The sequence below is a fragment of the Sinohyriopsis cumingii genome, chromosome 5 (genome assembly GCF_028554795.1).
Source record: "Sinohyriopsis cumingii isolate HCF-2022 chromosome 5, ASM2855479v2, whole genome shotgun sequence".
NCBI classification, from domain to species: domain Eukaryota; kingdom Metazoa; phylum Mollusca; class Bivalvia; order Unionida; family Unionidae; genus Sinohyriopsis; species Sinohyriopsis cumingii.
In genome coordinates this window covers 109,244,338-109,269,457 of record NC_142965.1, presented here as the reverse complement: position 1 = coordinate 109,269,457, position 25,120 = coordinate 109,244,338, and the positions used below count along the sequence as shown (strand labels likewise).

General features: G+C 35.5%; 1 protein-coding gene across 7 annotated transcripts in view; it reads right to left on the bottom strand.

Moving 5' to 3' along the window:
- The window catches only part of LOC149799969 (RNA-binding protein FXR1-like), a 135,736-nt gene that overhangs the window by 80,347 nt on the left and 30,269 nt on the right, over positions 1 to 25,120 (bottom strand). For all 7 annotated transcript variants that reach the window (XM_089959484.1, XM_089959485.1, XM_089959481.1 and 4 more), the window contains exon 4: positions 1,792 to 1,946. In XM_089959484.1, the coding sequence (XP_089815610.1) occupies positions 1,792 to 1,946 (155 nt within the window). The remainder of the gene's footprint in view (positions 1 to 1,791; positions 1,947 to 25,120) is intronic.

Here is a 25,120-nt window from a genome sequence, read left to right as displayed (position 1 = left end):
GCATTGTTTTCATGTTTGACCAGGTAGACATCATAAGTAATCTTTGTATGAAAACCCCATATCAAATCACTTTCTGTTTGTAAGGAATAACAACACAATTTTCAAGATAATAACCATGGTAGCCAGACTGGATGTCAGATTAGCACCATTTTCATTGAGACCAAATAGATATCATAAGAAGTCTTATTGTGAAACCCCATACTCAAATGACGTTCTCTTTAGGAGGAGTAGCAATAACAAGATTTGCAATATGGCTACCATGCTGGCCATGCTGGAAATCAGATTTACACCATTTTCATTTAGGACCAATTAGACACCAACATAAGATAAGACAATTCATTTCGGTGTAGTGCAAATAAAAGGATGCATGACCACATTGGCAGCCATACTGACTGTCTGAATGGCACAATTTTCAGTTAGGACCAACCAGACCTTGGGGTGAATACATATCAATTTCTTGGCAATCCTCAAAGCAGTTCAAGTGGAGTAGCAGATGGATGAATGACACATAGCTGCCAACCTTCCAGGCTCACAATTAGCGAAAAAAGGGATAAAAAGTCGTAAATTTGGACATGAATTAGTGAAAAATACCATGACAATAACTCCATCCACTCTGACAGTCAATACTATACTATATCAAGTTCGCAATATAAAACTAAAATACTACATATATGCAGAAATATTTATCAAGACATGATACTGTGGCAGACTTGAACTTCCTCAACTGCTTGATCATAAACTTGTTTTCTAAACAAATCAGACTTCTTGCCTGCTGGCTGATCTTGGTGACTAAAATTGCCGACAAATTTTCTGCAACTAAGGAGGCCCTAAAGTTTGTCTTAATTTTCCTCACTGGAGAAAATACTCTTTCCCTGTCACTGTTGCTGTGAGGAATGCATAGGAACTGCAGCACTTTTCGAGTCTGGGAACAATTGTCAGAACAAATGTTTAGCATGGTCTCCAGCTGATAAAGGTAGATTGTGTTCGACAAGAAAACTCACAAATAATGCTTCAACGTTGGTAGCATGCAGGTCTTCCGCTGATGGCATAAAATATTCCAGAGCTGAAATCTGCGAATTCTTAATTTTCCCAACTTCTACGTATTTTTTGCAATCGACGTGCTTCCCCACACTGTCTCTGCGATGGCGCACTGAGTGCAAAAAGCATCATGAATATTAATGTTTAATGGCAGAACTCATGGCCAATTTTTGATATATTCCAAATTAAACTTCCCTTTTTGGGTAACACATTTCTTTTTCCTTGGTAGTGAAGACATTTTCAAGATCTTACATGTGATGCTGAACGGTAACTCAAATCAGTGTTGGTGATACATGCACGGAGCAAAATTCCAGTTAGGCCCCAGTTTCTCTCAAAAGCATTTGTAAAACTACTCTTATACATATAGATTAAAATATGCTAAAATGCTTGCTACTGGGCCAACTGAACTAATCGGCTATAAATCTACTAATATCGCGACCAGCAGTACAGGACCGTTTCGGCAACTGCGAATATCATGACTAGCGCTTAACGGGAAATTGGTTATTTTATTAAAGATTTAAAATAATTGAGGATTGGAGAATTCGTGAGGGATGGCAGCTATGATGACAGGAAGCAGGCCATCGCATAAGCTGGACAGTGACATCAGAGCAAAAAATGACCAAGCAAGAACAATTTTATTCTGGAGTATTTGTTCAAAATGTGAAATCTGAATAATTTTGAAATATTTTTCTTTAACACAAGGGCTCATTCTTATGTCCTTAAGGACCCAACAATCCTGCATCTTGCACTTACTTTGCATTTTGTATTCTAATCCTGTCCATTGGGACTATGTCTGTGTACTGCTTTTCCCATCCTACATACTCTACCACTGCAAACTCTCCTCGAAACATCTTGATTCTGGCCTGCCACCAGCCACACTGCTCCTCTTCCGAACATTTGGAATATACCTGAAAAGCAAAGAAATATGTCAGAAGAACTACCAACAAAAGATCAGTAAAATGTATTAATTGTAAAACCATTGTGACTGGTCAAGACTGCAACATTATCAAAATCTGTAAACATGTACATGGTAAACAACAAAAATGATGAAATTTAATTGAAGTCATTAGAGACTCAACCTTTTTCAAGATCTGTGTAGCAGGCTTATAGGTGACCACTCTTTATATGTAAACTCTTGACGATGTGCATGATGTTCCTTCCTGAAGAAACAATTGTTTCATTTATTGTATGTCTTTTACCTATTACTGTGATAGGATTCTGTTTTTAAGACATTTGTCCAAAATATCTGACAATTTAGGTAAAACATCCTTAGAATGATGAGACTGCTTGTTGTACTACTGCATATACTGTATGAAAACATTGATAATGCAACCAGACACACTGTGCTGGACATGTTTAACACATTAACCCCTAGCGATGACTTAACATGGCAGGAGGTAGTAGCCTACTGCCGAGCTCTGTAGCGTCATGGTCTTGCATGATACACTAAAGGGTGTGGTATTATAGAAAGGTAGACAGATGTAGCTCTACAATGATACCAAATAATCTGGAATATCTAGTTGCACTACCAAATACAGATAGAAAAACCTCTATTTTTTTTATCCAACTTTTTTTTAACCCAAAATACGCCTGTGGTCAGTATCCGATTTTGTGTCTGGATTTTAGACTTTTGGGTCAGAGATCTAAGGCAAACTGGTCTGAACTGCAAACAGACAGATGAGCCTTTGCAAAAAGTAGGATAAGATGGGCATTTGGAATAAAGAGTGGTCTCCATACAAAAATAATGGCTTCGTTTAGCAAAAAAAAAAAAAAAAAAACCCCAAAAAACCTTTACCCTTCTGCTCATGCACAAGTCAAATAGCCAATGAAAAACGATGTTTCTAACACAACTAGGCAGTATGTTATTGAAAGATCACCGGGGATTTGGTGTTTTTTAGTCTATTCAGACATTGTTTTCAAAATGTGTTTCCTACTTGATTTTCAGGCGAAAATGACAAAAATTTCCAGGGGTTAATTAAGAAGATGCTTTTTATAGGATTGACTTTTACAATAACTATAAGAAACTACAGTGGCCTACAACGTTGAAATGATGCTTTCTTAAAAATAATTTTCATCATCAAAGATTCTGTTAAGAATTTTGCAACAAGAATAATACATCAACTTTATGTGTAATGTTGTGAAAATCATCCATATGTAATAGCAACAACAACAAAAATTCTTATTGAACAGTCATCTTAGATGAGGAAATACATCATTTTGGAACAGGCAATTCCTGCGTCAAAGAGAGCCACATTCATGTTTGTTTACTGTACCAATTAGTAAATGTTTACAGGCAGTAAAGTAAACAAAGCTGTTTACATATATAAACACTGCTGTCTTGTGACAAGTACAAGTTACAGAACTGTTAATTAACTACTGTACACCTGAGTGGGATGATGACATCACTGCCATTCAATCTACTTGGTCTTTTGAATGCAACAAGTGTCTAAAAATGCTCTTTCTAAAGATAATGGCATAACATTAATATGAGCAGATCTGGCTCATAATCAGTCATTTAAGACTTGAAAGACATAAGCCCATGGATTCTTTTAAGAAACATACATGCTGTTTTCCATTCCATCATGGAGTTACCTTCTCATGGCAGGTATTTTGATAATATTGCATTGTAGAAATACTTTTTATTCATTTTACCTGAGAGTAATGACAAAAGAACACACTACATGGTTTTATTTTATATAAAATGCAATTATATATGAATTGTGTACTATTTCTAAACAGTCTGTTTGAAAGTGCTCATTGAGCTATATCCATGGGGAGGTAATCCCTTGAAAAAAATGAAGGTAATTTATACAATATACAAACCAGGAATTTATCAGCTTCGATTAAAAAAGGAAAATATATCCTCTTGTAAGGTAAAACATTTAGCTAAACAGAAGCAAAATTACTTCATTTGTATCTGATAATCTTGTTAATTGGTATGGAACCTAAAATGACTATTTACCAAATTTGAGTACAACCAATCATATTCAGTCTCCAGAGTGGTAATAAGCTTGCCCAATCAGACGCAAGATTGTCTCATAATATGTTACATGTAATAGTTCCTGTCTTGACTGTTTATATGAAAGGACAATTTTAAACAATATTAAAGTTATTTTAAAAATTTCACAGTCATATATTTGCAATATCATACACATACTTGTCAACCAGTTGAGATGAAAACCTGTACGCCAGACCAATAAAAACCTTACAAAGACAAAAAAATAATTACACGAAAAATATATAACTTTGAAATGACAAGTCAGTTTTCAGGAATATCTTGCACACTTGGCATCCCACATCTGTCCTTTTCTACAAATTTAAGTTAGGATGTTTTAGTCAGACTTTACTTACTCTGATGTCTTTTTCCTAATAAATTCAAATTCTCACACAAGCAAATGGACATGTTTTCAAGTTCTGCTGGCTTAAATTTCAGTTGGCTGGAATGTGACGGAAGTTGGGAATACCAACATCGGTTGAAAGGATCATAATAATCTTTAAACAAAACGAAGCTGTCTAAGCACTTTCTTCATTATTAATATATATTTTATTCATTTTGTTAAAGAAGGATACTTCAACTTAACCCACATATTAGAGTTATCCCCACGTTGTTGTGCATAGCTAAAAAAAGATTCTGGATCATGATCGATTTTTAAAAACAACTGTGTTGAGACTCTAGGATTAAAAAACAATTGTACATTTGTATAAGAAGAAAAAAAAAAACAACATACAAGATAGTTGTGAGGCTGTACAATGAAAAAAAAAAACACATACAAATTATGGGTAATCCATAAAAGTTGACAGGTATGGATACATGTAGTGAACAGATGCTTTAGGATATTACAAAAGGGCTGAAGTTTGTAAGCTGATATGTAAGGAGGTTAGAAATGTCTGGACTACTATTTAAGTATAGATGTTGATCCCTACTGCTGTTGAGTATGTAATTGTGTATCCAATAAAGTTCTTGGTCTTTCCAACCAATTTTGCTACTGGAGAGCTCTGGATAAGATTGGATGATTTCTATTATACGTTACTGAACGTAGCTTATGTTGTGGTCAGGTTGGTTGAAGTGTTTAAACACTGGGGACTACATCTTATTATGTATATTCTCAAGGTGTTTGTTGATTCTCTTTTAGTATTCAAGTTGTTTGGCAGCAGTAAAAGACTGGACTTGTTGGCGTTCTGAAACCAGGTCATTCATTTTTCTCTTTCTATTGATGTTAGCATCTCTTCAAATCAATGTGATTGTGAAAGAACTGGACTGAAGCGCAGATACTCCTGTAGCAACTCGATGGGCACCCAATTATTGTCATGTGATATTTGTCATCTCCTTCGTGGGGGGGGGGGGAGAGAGAGTGTAATTAATAAACCAAATTAAGTTTTTACATTAAAATAGGGGTAAAATATAAAGTCAATGGAAAAATACTGAAATATTTATGTTATAATGACAAGTACTGGTTATCCTATATTGTGTGAATAAACAACTAGAACTGCCATGGGATTACATAGATTTGTTGTTGCTTTTGTGTCCACCTAATATGGTATAAGGACCTATTTTGCCCATTTCCTCTTAAACAGAACATTTAATCAGTTCACTGTAATGCTGTTAAAATGTTTTGTGTAAAATTCTGAAGGTCACATGTCTGCATCCCTAGCTGATGCACTAAGATGAAGTTCTGTGATAACAGTAACTAGTGGTCTAGTATTTACACGCTGGCATGCGCTGATTTCCTGTCTGGCATGTCTCACCCACCACATATACTTGCTTGTAGGTTTTGTCAAACTGCAGTGAACAAATATCCTGATCTGCCATACCATAATGGGCTTGCAGATAAAGTGTTTGTTTTGATTGCTCTTAACAAATTGCGCAGACCCAAACCTGCCAGTGCATTATGAGATGGCAGACCTGGGTCTGTACAGTTTGCAGTTGAACTCGTCTTATAAGTGAGTATTTATATGGTTCTTATGCCTTATGTTGAATAAAGTTTAAGTTTTGTGTGACAATTTATAAAAATCAGATACATGATATATATTGACATGCACACAGATGCCAGCAAGACTGTGTTCTGTAGAACACTTGTTTATTTATCTAATTAATAGCTTATGGACAAAAGTATTTCGTTTTCATTGTCTTATCACACAGTATTCATGGGCTTACACTTCTGCATGTGTTGTAACTTTACAGATTAAAGCAAAATAACTTGATATATGGAGTTATAAAGGCCACTTAAGTGTGAATTGTCTTTTGGGGCATCTTTAAAAAATGGTAATCACAAGGCACGTCTAAAATGCTAATCTTAAAACCACTTCCACTTATCACGCATGATCCTGCAGTATTGATGGAATGCTCCTAGGACTAATACAGGTAGCTTAAGTGTGGATTGACTTTAGGGGGACCTATCAAAGATAGCAACAGGACCAGTTTCCCTTATCATTCCTGATCATCTATCCTGCAGTCAGGATAAATCTGTATGGAAGTAGCTTGCATAACTGTGCTGCAACCAACCACATCAACACATAAGATCAACCTGCCTCCTTGATTTTTATCTGCTTCTGCAGCAAGCAGCATTAAAAAATATAAACCCCTTCATCTGTTGAATACCAATTCATATACCTCTGTTTTACAGCAGCTGTATTATCCTGTTTTACATTTCATCCAGCATTACAAAGGGGCACAATACACACAATATTTAAAGTTAAAAAAATCAATACAGCTTATTTCTCATAATCTAACAACAAAATGGGTTGGCCCTACATTCATCCTTATGGTTCTCTGCATGCTTATGTCTTTGCGATACAAAAGTGACTGAAAACTGACTATTAAAATCTGGTTTTCTTCAAACAGTAATAGAAAGGTACTGCACCTATTTAATTTTATGCCAAACCACCCTTTCCATGGCAGCATCCCTGAATTAAGTGATGTAATCTGGCAATGCTTTTTTAAAACGTGTATATGCAGTTTTACTGGTACACTGGTTTAATGTGGTACAAATCCTGCCAGCATTTTCTTAAATTCTAATGCAGATAAGATTTCAACTTCTGCATTTATTTTGTTGTAGGTTTTGTTTCATCTCTTTCAATATCTGTTGTTCTATAACCAGAAAAGATTGCTAAAAATGTGTCTGCGGAGAAAAAAGTTCAACTGCACATTATATTCTATCTGTTGCGTAGTGACAACTCGACATGATGGCCAACATGTATTAAGTGTTGTGTGTGCTAATGCCAAAAGGCAAATCCCTCATATGGCACCATTTTTGTCTAATATTCTCAATGAAAGATGGAAAATAAATTGATACCCTTGCCATCAGTCCCACCAGAGATGTAATGCAGAGTGGGACAAACCTAGAGTATAGGAAAGCTTGGGGATTTGAAGCTCGTGCGAGCTCGAGCTCAGTAATTTTTTCGAGCTTTCGAGCTTGAGTAGTACGAAAAATAATTTTCTTTGTAATTTATTTAAACATCATTCTTGTTAATATAATAGTATTTCAAAAAGACAAGAGCATGCAGAGATTTATCCAATAACTTTGATTGCAATTTTGTACAGAAATTAGTAGCAACTGAAAATGCTCTTTCTGAATCAACTGAAGTCGGTTTGATTGTACTGATGGCATCTGATAATCATCTCAAATTTTCATTCAGTTCACCATTACTTTTTGACAAAGAAAATTCTTGGCGTAATTTCTTAAATCAATCGGTTTGAAGAGATCCCTGCGTGCTAGAAGCTTCCAATAGAAATCTAAGTACATCTTCAAGTGAGAGCTCGTTATGGTTAATTGTTATTTTCTCATCATGTGCTTCTTCATTTGCAGTATTTGCCGATGGAAATAGCCGCTTCATCAAATTTGTTGCTAATTCAATAGAAGTTTTGGATGGAACATTATCCAAATGGTGCAGAGAAATCATAAGATCCATAAGTTGTTGATTAACTCTACCGTCGATGTAATGATCAATATTTTCTAAAAGAGTACGACTGATCTCTGTTCCTTGTGCAGACAATTATTCCCTCATGAAGCTAATACCAACATAAGCGGTTTTCAAAGAAGCTTTTTATTCGCTCATAGCATTAAGAGTAACCTCAACCGGTTTCAACGCCAAAACTATGGATTTCAATAATTCTATGTTCAAATTAGTTAAGAGATGCTCGGATCCGATTTCACTCAGCACTTCATTGGTGACATCGTATAATTTAATAAAGATTTCTAGCATTTTTAGCATGGAATTCCATCTAGTTTTGCAGTCGAGGGACAGTTGTTGTTCTTTGTTAAATTTTTCTAAGCTTTTAGCTTTAAATGCATCCGATCGTATGGCTGAGCCTTTGAAAAATTTAACGATTTCTCTCACAGTGTTTATATTTTCCTTCCATGATTCGCTTTGTATCTCAACTTCTTCAGCCCTCAATTCATCGTTGCTTTCATTGAAATCATCAGTCTGTCCAGTTTCTTCATGTGAAAAAACTGAAATTCCTTGACCTGGGCAATTTTGTCTGTAAAAAGTTTTTGTAACACCCAAATGCAATCCATGATCAAGGCAGGCCTGATACAGAGCGGGCGATTTTTCTCCTAACTTGATCATGACACTTGCTCCATCACCGGTAGAGGCAACAATATCCTGTCTGAATGAGACACCAAAAGAATTAAGATGTTCCTCAACGAGCTCGTTCATTCTTTCAGCATTACAACTTCTGTAAATTCTGACAAGACCAAGATTGATGCATTTTGACGAGACCGTATGAAGGCTGATGTTGAGAAATCGACAATTTCCGATACTTGTCCATTCGTCCAATGATACTGAAAATCTCTTTGATTCTGAGAGTTCTTTCTTAACCCTTTAAGCCCCGATCCCGTCTGTAGGCGTGATCCGGTTTCTGCATTCAATGGCCGATCCCGCCTGTAGTCGTGATTTTTTTACTGCATTCAATGGCCGATCCCGTCTCCAAGCGTGATGAATGTGTGTTAGATTCAACGTCTCTGATTGGTTAGAAATGGGTTTATTCCAAGAACTAACAACTATTAAACCAATCAGAAATGATTTTACTTTCATTTGCGGAAATTTGAATTGTTCAGAAGCTAAGGGCTCCTGTTTTGAAAGCGGTTTAACTACACGTGTTCTGGTCATGAAAAATCGTAAATGATGGCGGACGTAAGAGTGATTTTTGATGAGAGCAAAAATGAGGAGTTTCTCGGGTTTGATCTTGAAAATACTGAGCAAGCTGATGAAATATATGTTCGGTAGTTGGATATTTTGTGAGATTTCGATTCGGACATAGAAGTTTCTGAGATTGAATCGTCTGAAGATGAGGATGCTGACTGCGATGATGATCGAGTTCTTGCGGATAAACGTTGCACATAATTTTGTAAATTCTGTATAAATAAGTCGTGAAAGACTTGGACAAATAGGGAAAAAACATACATCACTGTGTAGACAAATTCATTTGCAATAAATGGTGAAACTTTCTTGGATTTTAATTGGATATAAGCAGAGAAATTAAGGTAAGAGTGAATGCATGTGCACGATGTTTACAAAATTTTTAAAACAGGTAAAAACTCACACACGCAGCTAGACACAGCTTAGCGCTGCTGGGGCATAGCAGCAGTGATACTGATAACGGGTCTGGGGCTGAATGAGTTAATGTCCTGTATGACTTGTTGCTTCACTTTTTCTTCAAAATCGCGAATAAGGGCCATCACCGATCTTTCATCAGCAGGTAGCTTCATTCCTCTTAATGACAGCGATTGACAAATAAATTTGAATGAGTGATTTTCCAAATTGAGAATCCATCGACTGCAGCAAGTTTTGAGACTATTTCTTCCAGTGAAGTTTTGACAACAAAGTTATCCATTGTTCTCGTTTTCTTCGGCTCTATTTCAGACTCATCCTTGCTGACGTCAATATGATGAATGCTAAGCAGATGTCGACGCATTGTTGAAGTGTTTCTTTGTGGACATGAAATTTTCTGCTTACATTCATTGCAAGCTACGAAATTATCTTTTTCACGCTTGTTAAAATAAGTCCAAACAGCTGATTTCTTATTTTTTGACATCGCTACTGCATTAGAAATAAAATATAAGTAAAAATTAACAAACAAAGAGCAGATACAATATGAAAAATCGCTGATAACATGTTTATGTTGTTTGAACTGTTCAAAAATCAGTTTAAAAGAAATCCCTCGGGCGTCAGTTGTGCGCCTACTGCCCCTCCGGCACCACTCATCGTCAGGCCAAACGCTTGAGAAGTTCACCGGTTCTCTCGCTTGCAGAAGTTGAAAAACCCCTTCTCCCCTTCAGCCGCAATCATAATAGTCGGAATTATTATCTTAGGAGCCCCCAGTGATGACCGTTGCAAGGCAACGACTGCTCACTGGTCAACCAACACATCGGGAAGCGTAGGCCATGTGAATCTGTAAAAACGCTCATTCCCACAGTCAATTAATTATCGCACGGGTTTATCCGGTCTGATAATATAAAAAAGTGGAGAATTTTTCTGGGCGTAAGCTCGAAGCTCGTCAAGCTTCGACCTCGAGCTTCGTGCCCCCGAAAATGCTCCAAAATTATCGAGCCTCGAGCTTGAGCCTAGGCTCATCCCAAACTCTAGACAAACCTGACCATCCATATTTATGGACATCATCCCGTAATAGGCCCCAGTGCAGCCAAACTTATGAAAATTATTTTAAAAAATAGCAGCCTGTTTCATGCAACCTGCACTAGCCCACATGTAAGGTTGTTTCACTGTTCGCTAAAAGAGACTTAAAAAAGTAAAGTTATATGAAACTTTCATTCAGATTATGCCAATATATTGCAATACACATCACATTATACCCGAGCTGAAATGAATACCAAATTTTCCTGTTTTAATATTCATTGATAATATTTCAATATATGCAATGGCCAATGTTAATAAAGCTGTCAGATCCAGTCTCTATTCTTCTACTTTGTAGTTATTGACATAACACCCCTCCTCTGCAAAGCCACATTGAAAACATTTTTTGGGTCCAGAGTATGTACTTTTTTTGGGTGATGATTCAGGCTAAAATTGAAATTAATGTAGGTGTTATTTCCCTGTCTACCATCAACTCACAATCATAAATGTTTCTTTAATGCAGGAGATGGACTATAATGGTCCCCCTCTTATACGGCCACCCCTTCTGCACCAGGAAAGTGGCATTACAGATGGGTGGCATTTCCGGATGGCACAGGGAGTAATTTTTTTGTGAAAAATAAATGAATTAAACAAAGTATGAAAGCTACATAATTCAAAGCATTAAATATTTTCATAAAAAAGTGACATTAACTATTAAAAGGTTCTACTTGATATAATAATAGACTTATAACAACTGAATGTACATTAAGAGTTCTTATTCTTGACGTAAGTGTGATATGCAGGCAGGTATTGTTGTCATGCACATTGCAAAACCATTCAAAAACATCATTTAAATCTTAGTACATATATAATTCTCTTTCCACCTGCTTCATTTTCCCAGTGCTGCTGAATAAGCTCCTTATCGTTTACGACGATTTTTATTAGAGTCTTTGCAACTAAAAATTGTTTTGAGTCTTTTCTACATAAAACTGTTCGGCAAGTCCCCCCTTCGCACCTCACCAGATGTCGTAGAGTAGAATAACAGACTTTCTTCTAAAATAATACATCTCTCTTTATGTGATGACATGTTAATATTTGGTAATGATTTGTTCGGATGTTGCTAACTGTATGCGTTTAATTATGCAGATAAAAACTTTTGTAGAGTGGACGAAATGTCTTCTTTGTAAAGGAAATAATAATGTGTGGTCATGTGATTTTTCGGTCTTTGTCTGGTACCCAGTTTTGTTCAAGGTCAAGGTTAATTTCTGTGTGTATATATTAGTGTTTCCCTTTACCCTCACTTGCACTTCAGAGACCACAAAATTTTTAATTTGACCCCCAGTTTTGATACCAAAGTTTGTTTTTTACTCAGTCTGACCCTCAGTTTTGACAAAGAGATTTTTGAGTCTCAGTCTTGCATCCCTAGGTGATACACTGATGTTACTGCACAAAATCTATTTTTAGCCTATGTTGACAATGTTATAATCTTGACAATTTTGTCTGGTAATCATCAAAGAACTCGACAGATGTGTGAAGCCCAAACTATCATCACACTGTTAAGCCCATTTCCTGTAAACGTTGGCTTTTATAGATAATGATACAATATTAATCTTACTGTTACATGTACTTTAGTCAACACTTCTTGCAGCAACGGAAACTTGAAATTTGGAGACATGTATCGATGATAGAGATTATCTGATTACTTACCTTATGTCATGATATGAATTAATTACTGGTTCTGGACACATTTGAAGAAAATAAAAGTGGCCACTCGTGAGGGGAACATTTTACAATTTTATCTTTATGTTGGCCGCTGGTCGTGTTAGAGGGCTGGCCTTTTTCGAGGGGTACTTTTGAATACAAACATATTGGTACCAAGGAATTCTGGCCGTAAGAAGCTGGTAGCCGCTGGTCAGGGGGGCTGTTCAAAAGGGGGACTAATGTATATGTAAAGGAGGACAGAAAATTAATTACCTGTTCAGTTACAACACTCAAGAAAAAACAACTAAGCATTCATCAATGGTATGAAAGAGTTGCAACAATTACTCATCCCTGTTATCATTTTACTCAACACAGCACATTTCTCCACAACTTACACTGTTACTAAAAACCCACAGGTACCCAATTTAATCTTGATACTAAAAATGGGTATCATGAAAATTATACTTTCACTAAAGACATCAAGACATCAAGTTTAAAACCTTTCTAATATATGGCCTCTTAAATATATATATATATATATATATATATATATATATATATATATATATATATATATATATATATATATATATATATATATGTATATATATATATATATATATTAAATATATATATATATAATTAAACAAGGTATATTACTCAAAGTTGGAGTTAAGATTCTAAATTGAAATTAAGAGATGGAGACAGGCTGGACCCAGATAAGCTTTATTTTTTTTAAAAATGGGCAGCTTTATTAGCAAACGTCATACCAAAGCATTGATGCCATCAGATTTATCCATAAGTTTCAAATTACTTTTCGCAAATGTCAGTAACTTGCATCTGAAACATAATTCAAACCATTCCCACAATTTCCATAAACATTTGTATTAAGTGAAACATTAATGTAAAACCTCTATTTCAAGAAATCTACCTAGGGCACTTATGAGAGGGTAGATTGCTGATTGGCCAAAATAATTGGAACATTATTTCCAGTTTGACCAATCAGCTGTTCTCTCGATACAAGGCCCTTTACAATGGCATGCAATTTGTGAAAGCCTGTGGGAACTGGCAGAGATGCCTAAAATAATAATTTATAATGTAAGTTTGCAACAATTTCTTGTTAAATGTAATTACACTCACAGAAATATCTGCTAGCATCTTCACTCTGGCATAGTAATGTATAAAAAAAGACCAAGTCTTGAAAATATCGTTGATCTGGGGCTAGTGTAGCACTGACCAGACCAAATGATACAGTCTACCTCCAATATTTCTTCCAGAAGTGATATGTTCACAAACCAAATTACACAGGCATGTGGCCAATTTAATTTAACTAAATTTAGATACATGATTCCATTTGATTAATATGAGAAAAAAATTTGTTAGCTTTGATATTACCCTTATTCTATACCATGTTCTTCATCAACTTGCTGTATTATAAGTCATTCTTCAAGAGTGCCTTATGATAAAATAGAAACAGCGATGTTGTAAACAATGCCAGAATTCAGAATCGTTACGTGATTACCATGCAAGTCGGAGTTTGAATGTTAGGTGATTTAGCTGGTTTAAAGTTGTTCACTTGTAAAATAGTTAAAGCTGCACAGTTCACATTTAGCATTGTTTCTTTCTTTTACAAAAAAGCTGCCAAGCTTTTTAGGTAAACAAATAAACATTCCATCACCAATGTTTTGCTTGAATATTTATAAAAAAAAGGTTTCTTTTTCAAATATTCAGATATTCATTTCATATCTACAATAAACTGTGCTGTACTGCAATATAGGGGAATTCAGGCAATACACATTCAACCTTTTCTTGACCAGTTATTATTTAACAGAAGTGTACCATACTGTTTTATGCATATAGAATTTTATAAAATCTTTAGATTAGTGTATGAGCTTCCAAATGTTTATAAGACCCAAGTCACACAAAACTTATACCTGGAAATTAACATTATTCATCTGTGCACTAAAAGTTTTAAAAAAAATACTACAACTTACAAAACTGACTGAAACAGTTTCCCATTATTCAGTTGTTCTTCTGAGACCACCAAATGTTCAATTTCACCACAGTTTTGATACCAGAGTTTTCTTTTTTTATTCAGTCTATCCACAAGTTATGATACCAAGGGGAATTTATACTTTCAATTATACACTGTGAAAATGTGTTTGTTTTGGTTATAGAACATGACTTCTTCATAAAGATATTTTTTGTTTAGGCTCTAGTAACATTTTTTGTTTTGTTGATTAGCGTATTGCTAGATATCTGGATAAAATCACCACAAATTTTCAAATGAAATGGTCCAATCAAAATCAGACTGGTTAATCACTTGGACCCTCCCTCAAGACATTGGAGGAATCAAAGTACTGATCCAGCTCCCTATAGTAAACCTATGAAAAAATGATGATATTACACAATTCAATAACTTTAAATTTTGGAATGCTCATGATCAAACCTATATTCATCAGATATATCCTTTATGCAAGCTTCTTGACAGAGAAAACCCAAGCTTTCAAAGATATATGACCACCATTTCTGAGGATAGCTACTTGGTTACATGTATGTATATCACACTTTTCTTAAAAGCATGAAAACACCAGTTACTGTCCATGATTCTTTGCAGCTTCATTTATCCATCAGCTTATTTCTCATGTTCAATGCAACAGTACAGGTAATCCCTGAGATACTTAAGGGTTAAGTACCAAGGATCTCTAATTATGTTGGTTTATATCAAGTTAGGTTTAACTAGACTAAATATGGCTCTGACATCATGGTGATGGTTAATTTTAAGAAAACACCATAGAGATCCTTAAGATTATGAAAAATTTTAACAGAAATGATTTACATGTGTACACGAGAGGAGAAGCAGAACTACATACTGTGGGTGCACTTGATTTGAAGATCCAAAAAAGTCTGTGCACATTTTTATGGTTCATTACATGTCTGTAAGAGTTTACATACGTTGGAATTAATGTAACCTGTGCTCAAAATATTGCCATCCAATCTTTGTGTCCCATGTTATCATGACAGTACCTATTAGACTATTTTTGCCAAAGGATTACTTGGGCTTATTTAAACTACATTTGCTGTTCACTGAGGTGTCATGAAAGGGGTTCTGGTTAACTACCAATCACTCCCAAGTGTTAATTTTCCATGTACAAAGCAGCATGACAGAATGTTTGTTGCCTGATGCTGAACAGTTTAAATAAAGGCCAGGACAAAGAAGCTGATTTCATGCAAAGATGCCCTGTACCAAACAAGATATCAAACAATTCACTTTCACATTCATGTTTCATGGCAATTATATAGCTATTAGTTACATGTTTTTTTTGTGTTTTCAAGTTCAGAAGTAAGACCAAGGAACCAGTCCACAAGAGAGTTGGGGGAGATCCAAGGGCCAACTCAAGTTGCATATACAGCTTGGCCATTTCATGCCAAGAAAGTGTCTATATGGATATATAGTGGAAATCTCAAAAGTTTATAATCTGCAACACTGAGAAGGCAAGCTGACTGAGGAATCAGTGTTACTGTACAAGTTTATTCCCCTTGTCATACCAATTAGTGGTAAGTATATAAACTTTTGGGTGGAGCTATGAACAGTTTCTATGGGGCCAGTGCTGGTTACATGAACGACTTTATCATTTTATAGTCAGAAAGTGTGCATGTATGGACAGAGTTAGTGCCAAAGAATGGAAAATGACCAAGGGGCAAAAAAAGTTATATACAGTTATGGAGTATTCCAAAGATAAAAGACTTCATTGCAAAAGCAAATTAAATTTCATCATAACAAAATCTGAGGTGACCTCTGACCTCCCCCACCACTCCATTTTGGTTTGAATTTTTTAAATATCTTTAATTCTCAAAACTGCATAAAGCAATGATTCTTGAATGTTGAAATAACTCAGAAGTCTAGGCTACCTTTACAATTTTGTCTCAGATCACTTGCAACAGTACAGTAGTCCCCCTCTTGAATGGCCCCCCTGACCAGTGGCCATCCGCTCCTTACAGCCAGAATCCGTTGGCACCGACGAGTTTGTGTTTAAAAGTATCCCTCACGAAAGGCCACCCAGCTAACGCAACCAGCGGCCAGCATATTAGTGCAATAATATAAAATTTACCCCTCCCAAGCGGCCGCATTTTTATTTTTTTATGTATCCAGAACCAGTATTTTAAGTGTGTTAAGTAATCTGATTTCTGTTTCCCGATGTCAGGTTTTCGTTACTGAAAGAAGTGTTGGCTAAAGTAGATGTACCACTAAGGTTAATATTATATCATTTACGCCTCACGGGAAACCACATTTATTCCATAAAGCCGAGAAAGACTCAAGTTTTAATCCATACAAAAGGGTAAGTACATGTAATCCAATTAGCCTTACTGCTCTGTTATCATAAGATGTCCAGTTTAGTCACTTCGATAATTGTTAAAATTACAATTATTGAACTGTAGTAACAGCTGAGAAGTGGCAGCATCGATGTACAATACACAAGTCAGCAGGAAAATGGTTTGATAGCCTTTATGGCTTCCCTTAGTAAGATGTTCACTTTGATAATTAATAATAATAATAATGAGGACTTTGTATAATCTTTAGAAGCTCTAAGCACTTTACAACATTAGACAACACCTATAAGATAAGAAACATAATAATATTATTACAAAAACAAACAACATGAAATTGGAAAAACATTAAAAAATAAAAAACATGCTGAGAATATTTCAGGTAGGAAACATTATTAGGTCTTTAAGTTTGTCCTTGCAGTCAAATTAAGTGAGTTTTGAGATCCCTCTTGAATGTAATCACTGTGTCTTTGTGTCTAAGTTCAGTGGGCAATTCATTCCACGTTGCTGGGCCCTGGTATGCAAAAGAACGCTGTCCATGTGACTTTGTTTTCATAGTGGGAATAATGAGTATATGATTGTCAGAAGAGGAGTGTAAGTATCTTGCTGGTGTGTACACATCGGTGAGGTCAGAAAGGTATGTTGGACTGAGTCAGACAGTGAAATGTAGCACAGAGAACAAATTCTGTGTTTGATTCTGGATCGAATGGATAGCCAGTGTAGGGTACAGAGCAGTGGGGAGGTGTGCTCTGATCGTGGAACTCTAAGTATGATCCGAGCAGCTGTGTTTTGAACTTTTTGAAGTTTCTGGACTAGATATTGAGACGAACCAGACAGAATTGAGTTACAATAGTCCAGTCTTGAAAGTACTAATGAACACACAAGTGTTAGTGGCTATTACTAATGACAATAATTGTCAAAATTACAAATCCTAACGGCCGCGAGGTCAAATCTGTGTGATGTTAAATGGTACATATCGAAGCCGTTTTGGCTTCACTCACTTAGTGTAAATAATATATATAAACAATAGGGTACCAGACTGCAACTAACCAATCACGTGACAATATCATTTCCTTTAAAAACACACGGCAATTTGTTTAGATGCATAAAAAATTGTTTTGTCAGTATTGTAGTTGGCAACATGAATAACTTACTGCAAAAAGATCAACATGTCATCGAGGAAAAGAAAAATTCTCAGTTTAGAAGAGAAAGTGAAAGTAATTCAACTGACCGAGAGGTTCGAGGGGTGTGTGTGTATGTGTGTGTGTGTGTGTGTGTGTGGAGGATCCTTGCAGAAAACTAATGTCGGAAAGACTCAAATAAACAATATCTTGAAAGATAAGGAAACAATTCTGCAGAAGTGGGAAGGTGAAATGGACGAAGAAAGGAAGATTGTTTGAGCCAGGAGATGTTTGTATCCTGGTTTGAATGACAAGAAAAAGCAACAATTTTGTCAGCTGAATTGAGATATGACGACTTTACCGAAAGTAACAGATGGTTGCACAGATTTCAAGTGCGACACAATATTAAATGTTCTGTCCTTAGTGAATAATCAGCCGATGTTAATAATGAAGTTGTCAAAGATTGGAACAAAAGACTAAACGATATATGCAGGGGATATGACAGGAAGGATATTTTTAATTGTGACGAGACTGGTTTGATTTTTAGACTGTTACCAACAGAGTTACAGATGATGTGATCTGTAACATAATTATAAAGACAGTTTTAAACCTATATCAATGGTTATTCATAATATTCTTTTGAAAATGATGGAACAGTTTGTTTTTCATTTATTTCACAACATGCATGTGATATTTTAATGAAAATATTGTTTTAGAATTAAATGTACTTGTGATTTTCTTCATATGTATTTACTATTCACATTTGTCATCCCCCTCTAGAAAGGCCACTTCCCTGCTGCAGTAGGGGTGGCCTTATAAGAGGGGGGACTACTGTATATGTAATCTCAATGTAGTGGTTTCTCTCTCAAAATAAGTATATAGTGAGAACCACAAACATTTTTGAAAGTTCTGATTAGGATTTTGTTTTTACAAATGGTTATTTTAAAATAATGGACAGTGTTTGCCACTTAGAATGGTGCCAATATAACTCTGGAAAATCCATGCTTATGTTTCTTGAAAAACCATATCTCAAAACTTTTCAATCCTTTAAGTGACTGATAATGAAAGGCTGCACTGTTATTCAATTTTCTACAGGCTCATTATTTCCCTTAATGTTGTTTAAAATAAACCAATGGACCCCTAACCTATCTATGAGGTCAGAGCTATTTTCCACAAAACCTGCAACAACTTGATAATTTTATGGTGAGATAAACAATCAGGAAATAAAAGGAATGATTTATACAGAGCTATACAAGAGCTGATTATTCGTTCTGAGGATCTCATAGTTCCCAACGAGTACTGTAATCCTTTCTCCACCAACTGACCATTCAAGACCATTCTTTTAACGAGAAAATGGACATCACAATGGCAAATATTCAGGACACTCAGACCTTGGACACAACAGAACTTTGTAATGTCCTTAACATATAGCTTGGAAATCAAAGTTTTAAAATTAGTTTGCTTATGATCAAAGTTAGCAATATTATCTCTTTCTTGTTAACTGTGAAATGACATGAGCACAACTTCAAATTTTGTTTATTGTTTTTTCAAATACTATCAACGTTTTTATATAGCTTTAATATCTCTATTCATGGCATCAAACTCTGCATCAAAGACAAGTTCATCATATGCTAAAAAACTTTAATCCTTTCTAACTTTTTAACACATCAACCCCTGGAGCTTTTTGTAATTTTCACCTGAAAATAGAGTAGGAAACACATTTTGAAAGCTATTTCTGAATAGATCCGAAAACACCAATCCCCAGTGATCTTTCAATAACATACTGCCCAGTTGTGTTAAAAACATCATTTTTCATTGGCTATTTGACTCGCACATGAGCAGAAGGGTCAAAGTTATAGTTCTTTTTTAATTCCTAAACGGAACCATTATTTTTGTATGGAGACCACTCTTTATTCCAAATACCCATCTTAACCTACTTTTTGCAAAGGCTCATCTGTCTATTTGCAGTTTATACCGGTTTGCCTTTGATGATCTGAGACCAAAAAGTCTAAACTCCGGACACAAAATCGGATTCCGACCACAGGCGAATTTTGGGTAGAAAAATGTTGGGTCCAAAATATGAGGTTTTTATCTGTATTTTGTAGTGCAACTAGATATTCCAGATTATTTGGTATCATTGTACAGCTACATCTGTCTACCTTTCTATAATACCACCAACTTTAGTGTATCATGCATGACCATGACGCTACAGAGCTCGGCAGTAGGCTACTACCTCCTGCCCCATTAAGTCGTCGCTAGGGGTTAATGTGTTAAAACTTTTGGCAAGAAAAATATTTGAATTATTTACATGATTCATGAATTTTTATTAAAATGAACTCAGAAGATTCTGTTTCTCATATTATAACACAAATGGATGTCTTAATGGTTACAAAAACTCACTGTCAAATGAATAAAACCACAGGCAGATGCTTCCAGTGAAATACTTCTCATTTTACTAGATGACATGATGCTACAAAATTGTAAAAAACAAAAAAAAACCGCAATGTTATCAAAATTATCATGTGGAAAAAATGCAATAAAAGTTCATGTAGCCCATAACTGACTGTCAACATGTTTTTAAAACTACAAAAATTCATGGAGGTGAAAATGTGTTAAATAGATGTAGACAGATCTTTTTTCATTTCCCTGAAATCTATATACCACCTTCTCACTAGTTCAACAATATGGATATAGGTATACTTAGAATTCCTACCAGGTTTGTAATACAAGCTCATCACTGTGATCTAGTGCAGCTTGGAATCTTAACATGTCAGTAGTTGAAAGATAAAACAGGAAGGCACAAAACCCCACACAAGCAGGATGATACTAAGAAGCACAAGTTACAGGCACCTTCCATATTTATCTAGAAATTCTGTATCAAAAGTTAGTACATTACTGGCAATATTAGCAAGCATGAGGAGTGGCTATGTATACAGTGAGGAACAGCATTTAAAATGAGCATCTGTCTGTTGGTCTGGAGCCAGACATTTTTTCATTCAGTTGTCAAATAAACTGAAGTAGCTTGTCTTTGTGTAAATCAGCTCCCATATATGTACTGAGACTGATGGATGGTTTGGGTCTGATATCACCAACATGTATTCATTAAACTGTGAAATTGGTGCAGACAACTCTGTCTACAACTCGTCAGTGTACATTTTAGACACTTGTGAGTACTATTCATCTCTTGTACAGTCAGTTGAAGGGTCCTTTCAGTGATATATACAGAATATTTCAAGACCAAATCCTATGTTTTGGGACCCTGTAAATCCACATAGAATAGCACAACTCTACCGCCTGTCAGCTTTTCATGACTGTATCCTGTTGTTCCATCAGATCCAGCAGCCAATCAGATGCAACTTTGCAATTTTTAAAAATTTTTTTTTGGTTATGTTATTTACAATTCATGGACTGGTCTTGTCACTGTCTTGTGCATATGGGAATCAAGCATCTATATGTAATATGTAAGAATATTTCAAACTACCTGTTATAGAGTATCTCTCATTCAGTTCACTTAACACATAATTACATGATTATACTAAACAAACCAACAAAAAAATAATGGCGGATAATATATGTCTAGTCCCAAGACCCAGGCATGTGAAACTTTCAAATGAGCAAAAGTGGCATCTAACTGGTTTCTGGATCTGATAACAGCTGAATGTAGCCATGACATTCTAAATATTGACAGGGGGTATGATTGTGTTATTCCACATGGATTAACAAGTTGTCAAATAAAAGATTTGCTCCATAAGTATTCTATACAAATGCCAAAAGGACCTTTTAACCAATCGCAACACGAGCCATGAGGAAGATCATTAAGTGTTTAAATATACACTGATGTGTTGTGGACATATTGTCTGCACAAATTTTACAATTAAATGAAGAAGTAACAAGAGGCCCAAGCTGTAATTCAGTATCAGTACAGGTCTGGCAGCTGATATATCAGATTAGTCCTTGTGGCTAGCTCAAAATATCACAAGCTTATGAAAAATAACTACAGAACTAGTAAATGTTTGGGAGGACCAGGAATATTTTAAAGTGCTTGCTTTCTGGGCCAGAGAAAAATTTACAGCTATTGGAGAACACTCTAGGATACCAAATTTTCCATGATCATGCTAAACCCACAAGACTAAAAATATCACAACCTTGTTAGAAACAAAATATCATACAGTAAGGAAGGGCAGCCTTTTCAGTGTAAATAGATGAAACAGCACACTAAATAATAAAAATTCCCTTTCCAAAAGATGTGGGACAATGTTCCTCAATTTAATGAGAGTAGAATACAGATGGAAATATTCCTAGTCTTGAAGCCTATGACATGTTAAAAATGTTAAAAGCATTAACAGTCAGACCAGACCAGACAAAGGCACCATATCAAATTGCAATCAGCCTTGTAGTTCTTGTGGAACAAGAATGCTTGTGAAAAGTCCAGCCTTGATGCTTCTTGATCTAAAATGAAAACATGAAATCGGATGGGGCAAAACAATGTTCACCCACCAATCGAAGGTCCAATCCAGAGTACTTAACAGCGAGATATAAACTTCAAAGATAATCAAAACAAAAAACAAGTGTAATGATGTGGTGACCCAGCATGGCAATATGGAACATGACATTTTTCTACAATTAAGATTTGTAAATTTGCAAGATTTTGAGCAATATCTTCAAAAAGTTTGACTTTAAACTGTGTCAGTTAGTCTAGATGCCTGGGTTAAACTTTGGCAGGCAAATGGGTGTGGGGTGGGTGGGTGGCAACACTGGGAGTAAAGAGAGAAGAGGGGAGTGAAAGAAAGGGGAAATCTGCTCAATTTTGTACTCTATTTACTATTTCAGGACTGAACTGCGAAATGTGGGAAATCTGCATGATTGGCAAGTATCTATTTTGGTGATTGGGATCCAGTTACATGGAGTTTTGGATCAAATTTTCGATCCCAGGCCTCCCTTTAAAAAAGCTTGCCTATGGAATTCTTTATTCCTGTGCAAACCATTACATATTTAGGTGCAGATGAGAGGGCTTTGCTATCTCTCCAATATCTCAGATCCTCCCCCACTAGCCATTTCAAGCCCATGATGAAGAAATCTATGCAGTGGTATTATATTTCAGTGAGTTACCTATTAGCAATGCTGTTTAATGTACCATGTTTCTATACCAATCACATTTAAAACCCAACAAGATTTCTAACTGTTGCAACACTGAGAATTCTTTAAGAGGCTGATTGCCCACTCCCACACCCAACAATCATCTGTGATTTAACCAAGTTATGATGCCACTTCCTTAACATTGCTCACCTCACTGGAAAGAATATTTACATATAGGATTGCAAAAAGCACCAAAATCCTGATTTAGGAAAAAGTATAATTCACACTTGGCAAGCACTTTTAATGGAGAAAATTCTTTTTCAAGACAAGGCATAATTTATACTCTGCATGTACTTTGTGGGGACTAAATCTTGTGTTTATTTATTTGCATCAAGTGGCCATGGCTGCTGCTTGAAATACCTTCTTCCCTATTTACAAAGCAAGAGGTGCAAGAGGAACTATGGTGCTCTTCTGAAAGCTTATCCTGCATATTGCAACTACTGTTCTTTGTTAATGCACAGTGATCAAACCTGGATCTCAATCAAAAACAGCAAACAACACATTTATTTAAGAAATTTGATATATACAAAATTACTTAAAATGGCCTCACATAAAAAAAAATATATATATAAATATTATAATTAAAGCATACATGCAACAAAACAGACAGCAACCAAGTACAGATCATAAGATTTGCAAAATTTGTTTGGGAGTCTTGACTTCGCAAAAGGGAGGATTTTCAGTAAGCCAATTTGTAGCATGCAAATAGACAAAAATTACAGCTACTGAACAAGAAAAATCATTTTTTTCAAAATTAAAAATTCTTATCATCACATCAGTCCTTTCACACTAACTTATTTACTATTCATACTCCCTTGTATGTACCACAAGGATTTTTAGCTTCTCTAAGGAGATCATTATTTGGATTTTATTTGTGGCAGTTCTCTTTGTTTTGAAGTCAGCCTGAATTTTCCCCAAACTGGAAAATGTACATTCAGTGTCCGCAATGGAATGTGCTAATGTTAATACAAGTCCACTAGGAAGTTTAACTGTTTCCTGCATGTGGGCAGATTCAAGCTGCTGACTGCCTGCCAGAACTTACCAAGATTGGTGCTATATGGGTCGAATTTGTAAAGTTCCTCTTAAATTGACTATAGAAAAGCCAGAATGCAACATTCATGACTCTCTGAAGCTGATTATAACCAATGAAATTCTAGTTTTTATCCATTATTTAAATTTTGGTGGATATTTCAGTTCTTAAAATTTTGCATTGGAGATCATTCATGCTTACAAATATACAAATGTTAATACTGATACTAAACAAACCTGTCTATATCACATAAGCCTTTTAGTAATGTCTGATCCAATTACAGCTCTCCCTTGTAATAACATGGTAGGCAGGGTCAATTAATGCAGATTGTGTTATTCTGAGAACCATCATGAGAATATTGCAATATACAAAACCAAGGTACAGCAAGCACTATTAACATTTTTCTTAAATAATGGCATTTTTCAAAAGGAAATGAAGCTACAAGACAAAGTTTCAGTGTTTTCTTTCGACCGTTACTGATATATTCTGATATGATTTTGGTCATGGGGTCCACATTATGTGTGCGTGTGCAGTGCTCAAAAACTCGTTACAGCCTGATGCATGGGGCTTCGATAATTTCAGATCAGGCCCATTCCGTATTCCACTAGAGGTACCCATCAGGCTTGTCAACATAAATAAAATAAATTTGCATGAGAAGACTTTAGATCACATTAATTAAATGCGGAAAAGTATTTTGAAGATGCTGACATATCTGACATAACATGGTGAAATCTGATTAAAATCAGATCACCACCGTCCTACTTGAAGTAGAGACGTGATTTTAATCAAATTGTGACATGATTTTGTACTCCCAACCCCACCGACATGGTCGTGTCTCGAAAAAATACAATTTTCAGTAATCTTCATAAATAGAAGAAAAAAACACTTTCAGAACATGTAGCATGTATAAATAGCAAACTGTCAAGAGTGGAGCTGATGTTAAACTATCCTTTGGGTAGTTTATATAACAGCAATTACAATGCAGAGAAGTCAGGCATAAACCGCCATTTCACATATTACAAAAGTTTTATTAGTGAAGCAGAACAGCAACAACAACACAAATTTAAAAAAGGGGGTGGGGATTGCAATTAATTCTTTGGAAATACTGCAAAATATAACGAGATATATCAGCTTTATTCTTACCAGGACCATCCAGTCTCTTGGGAGTGTAGTGATGAACACTAATGACAAT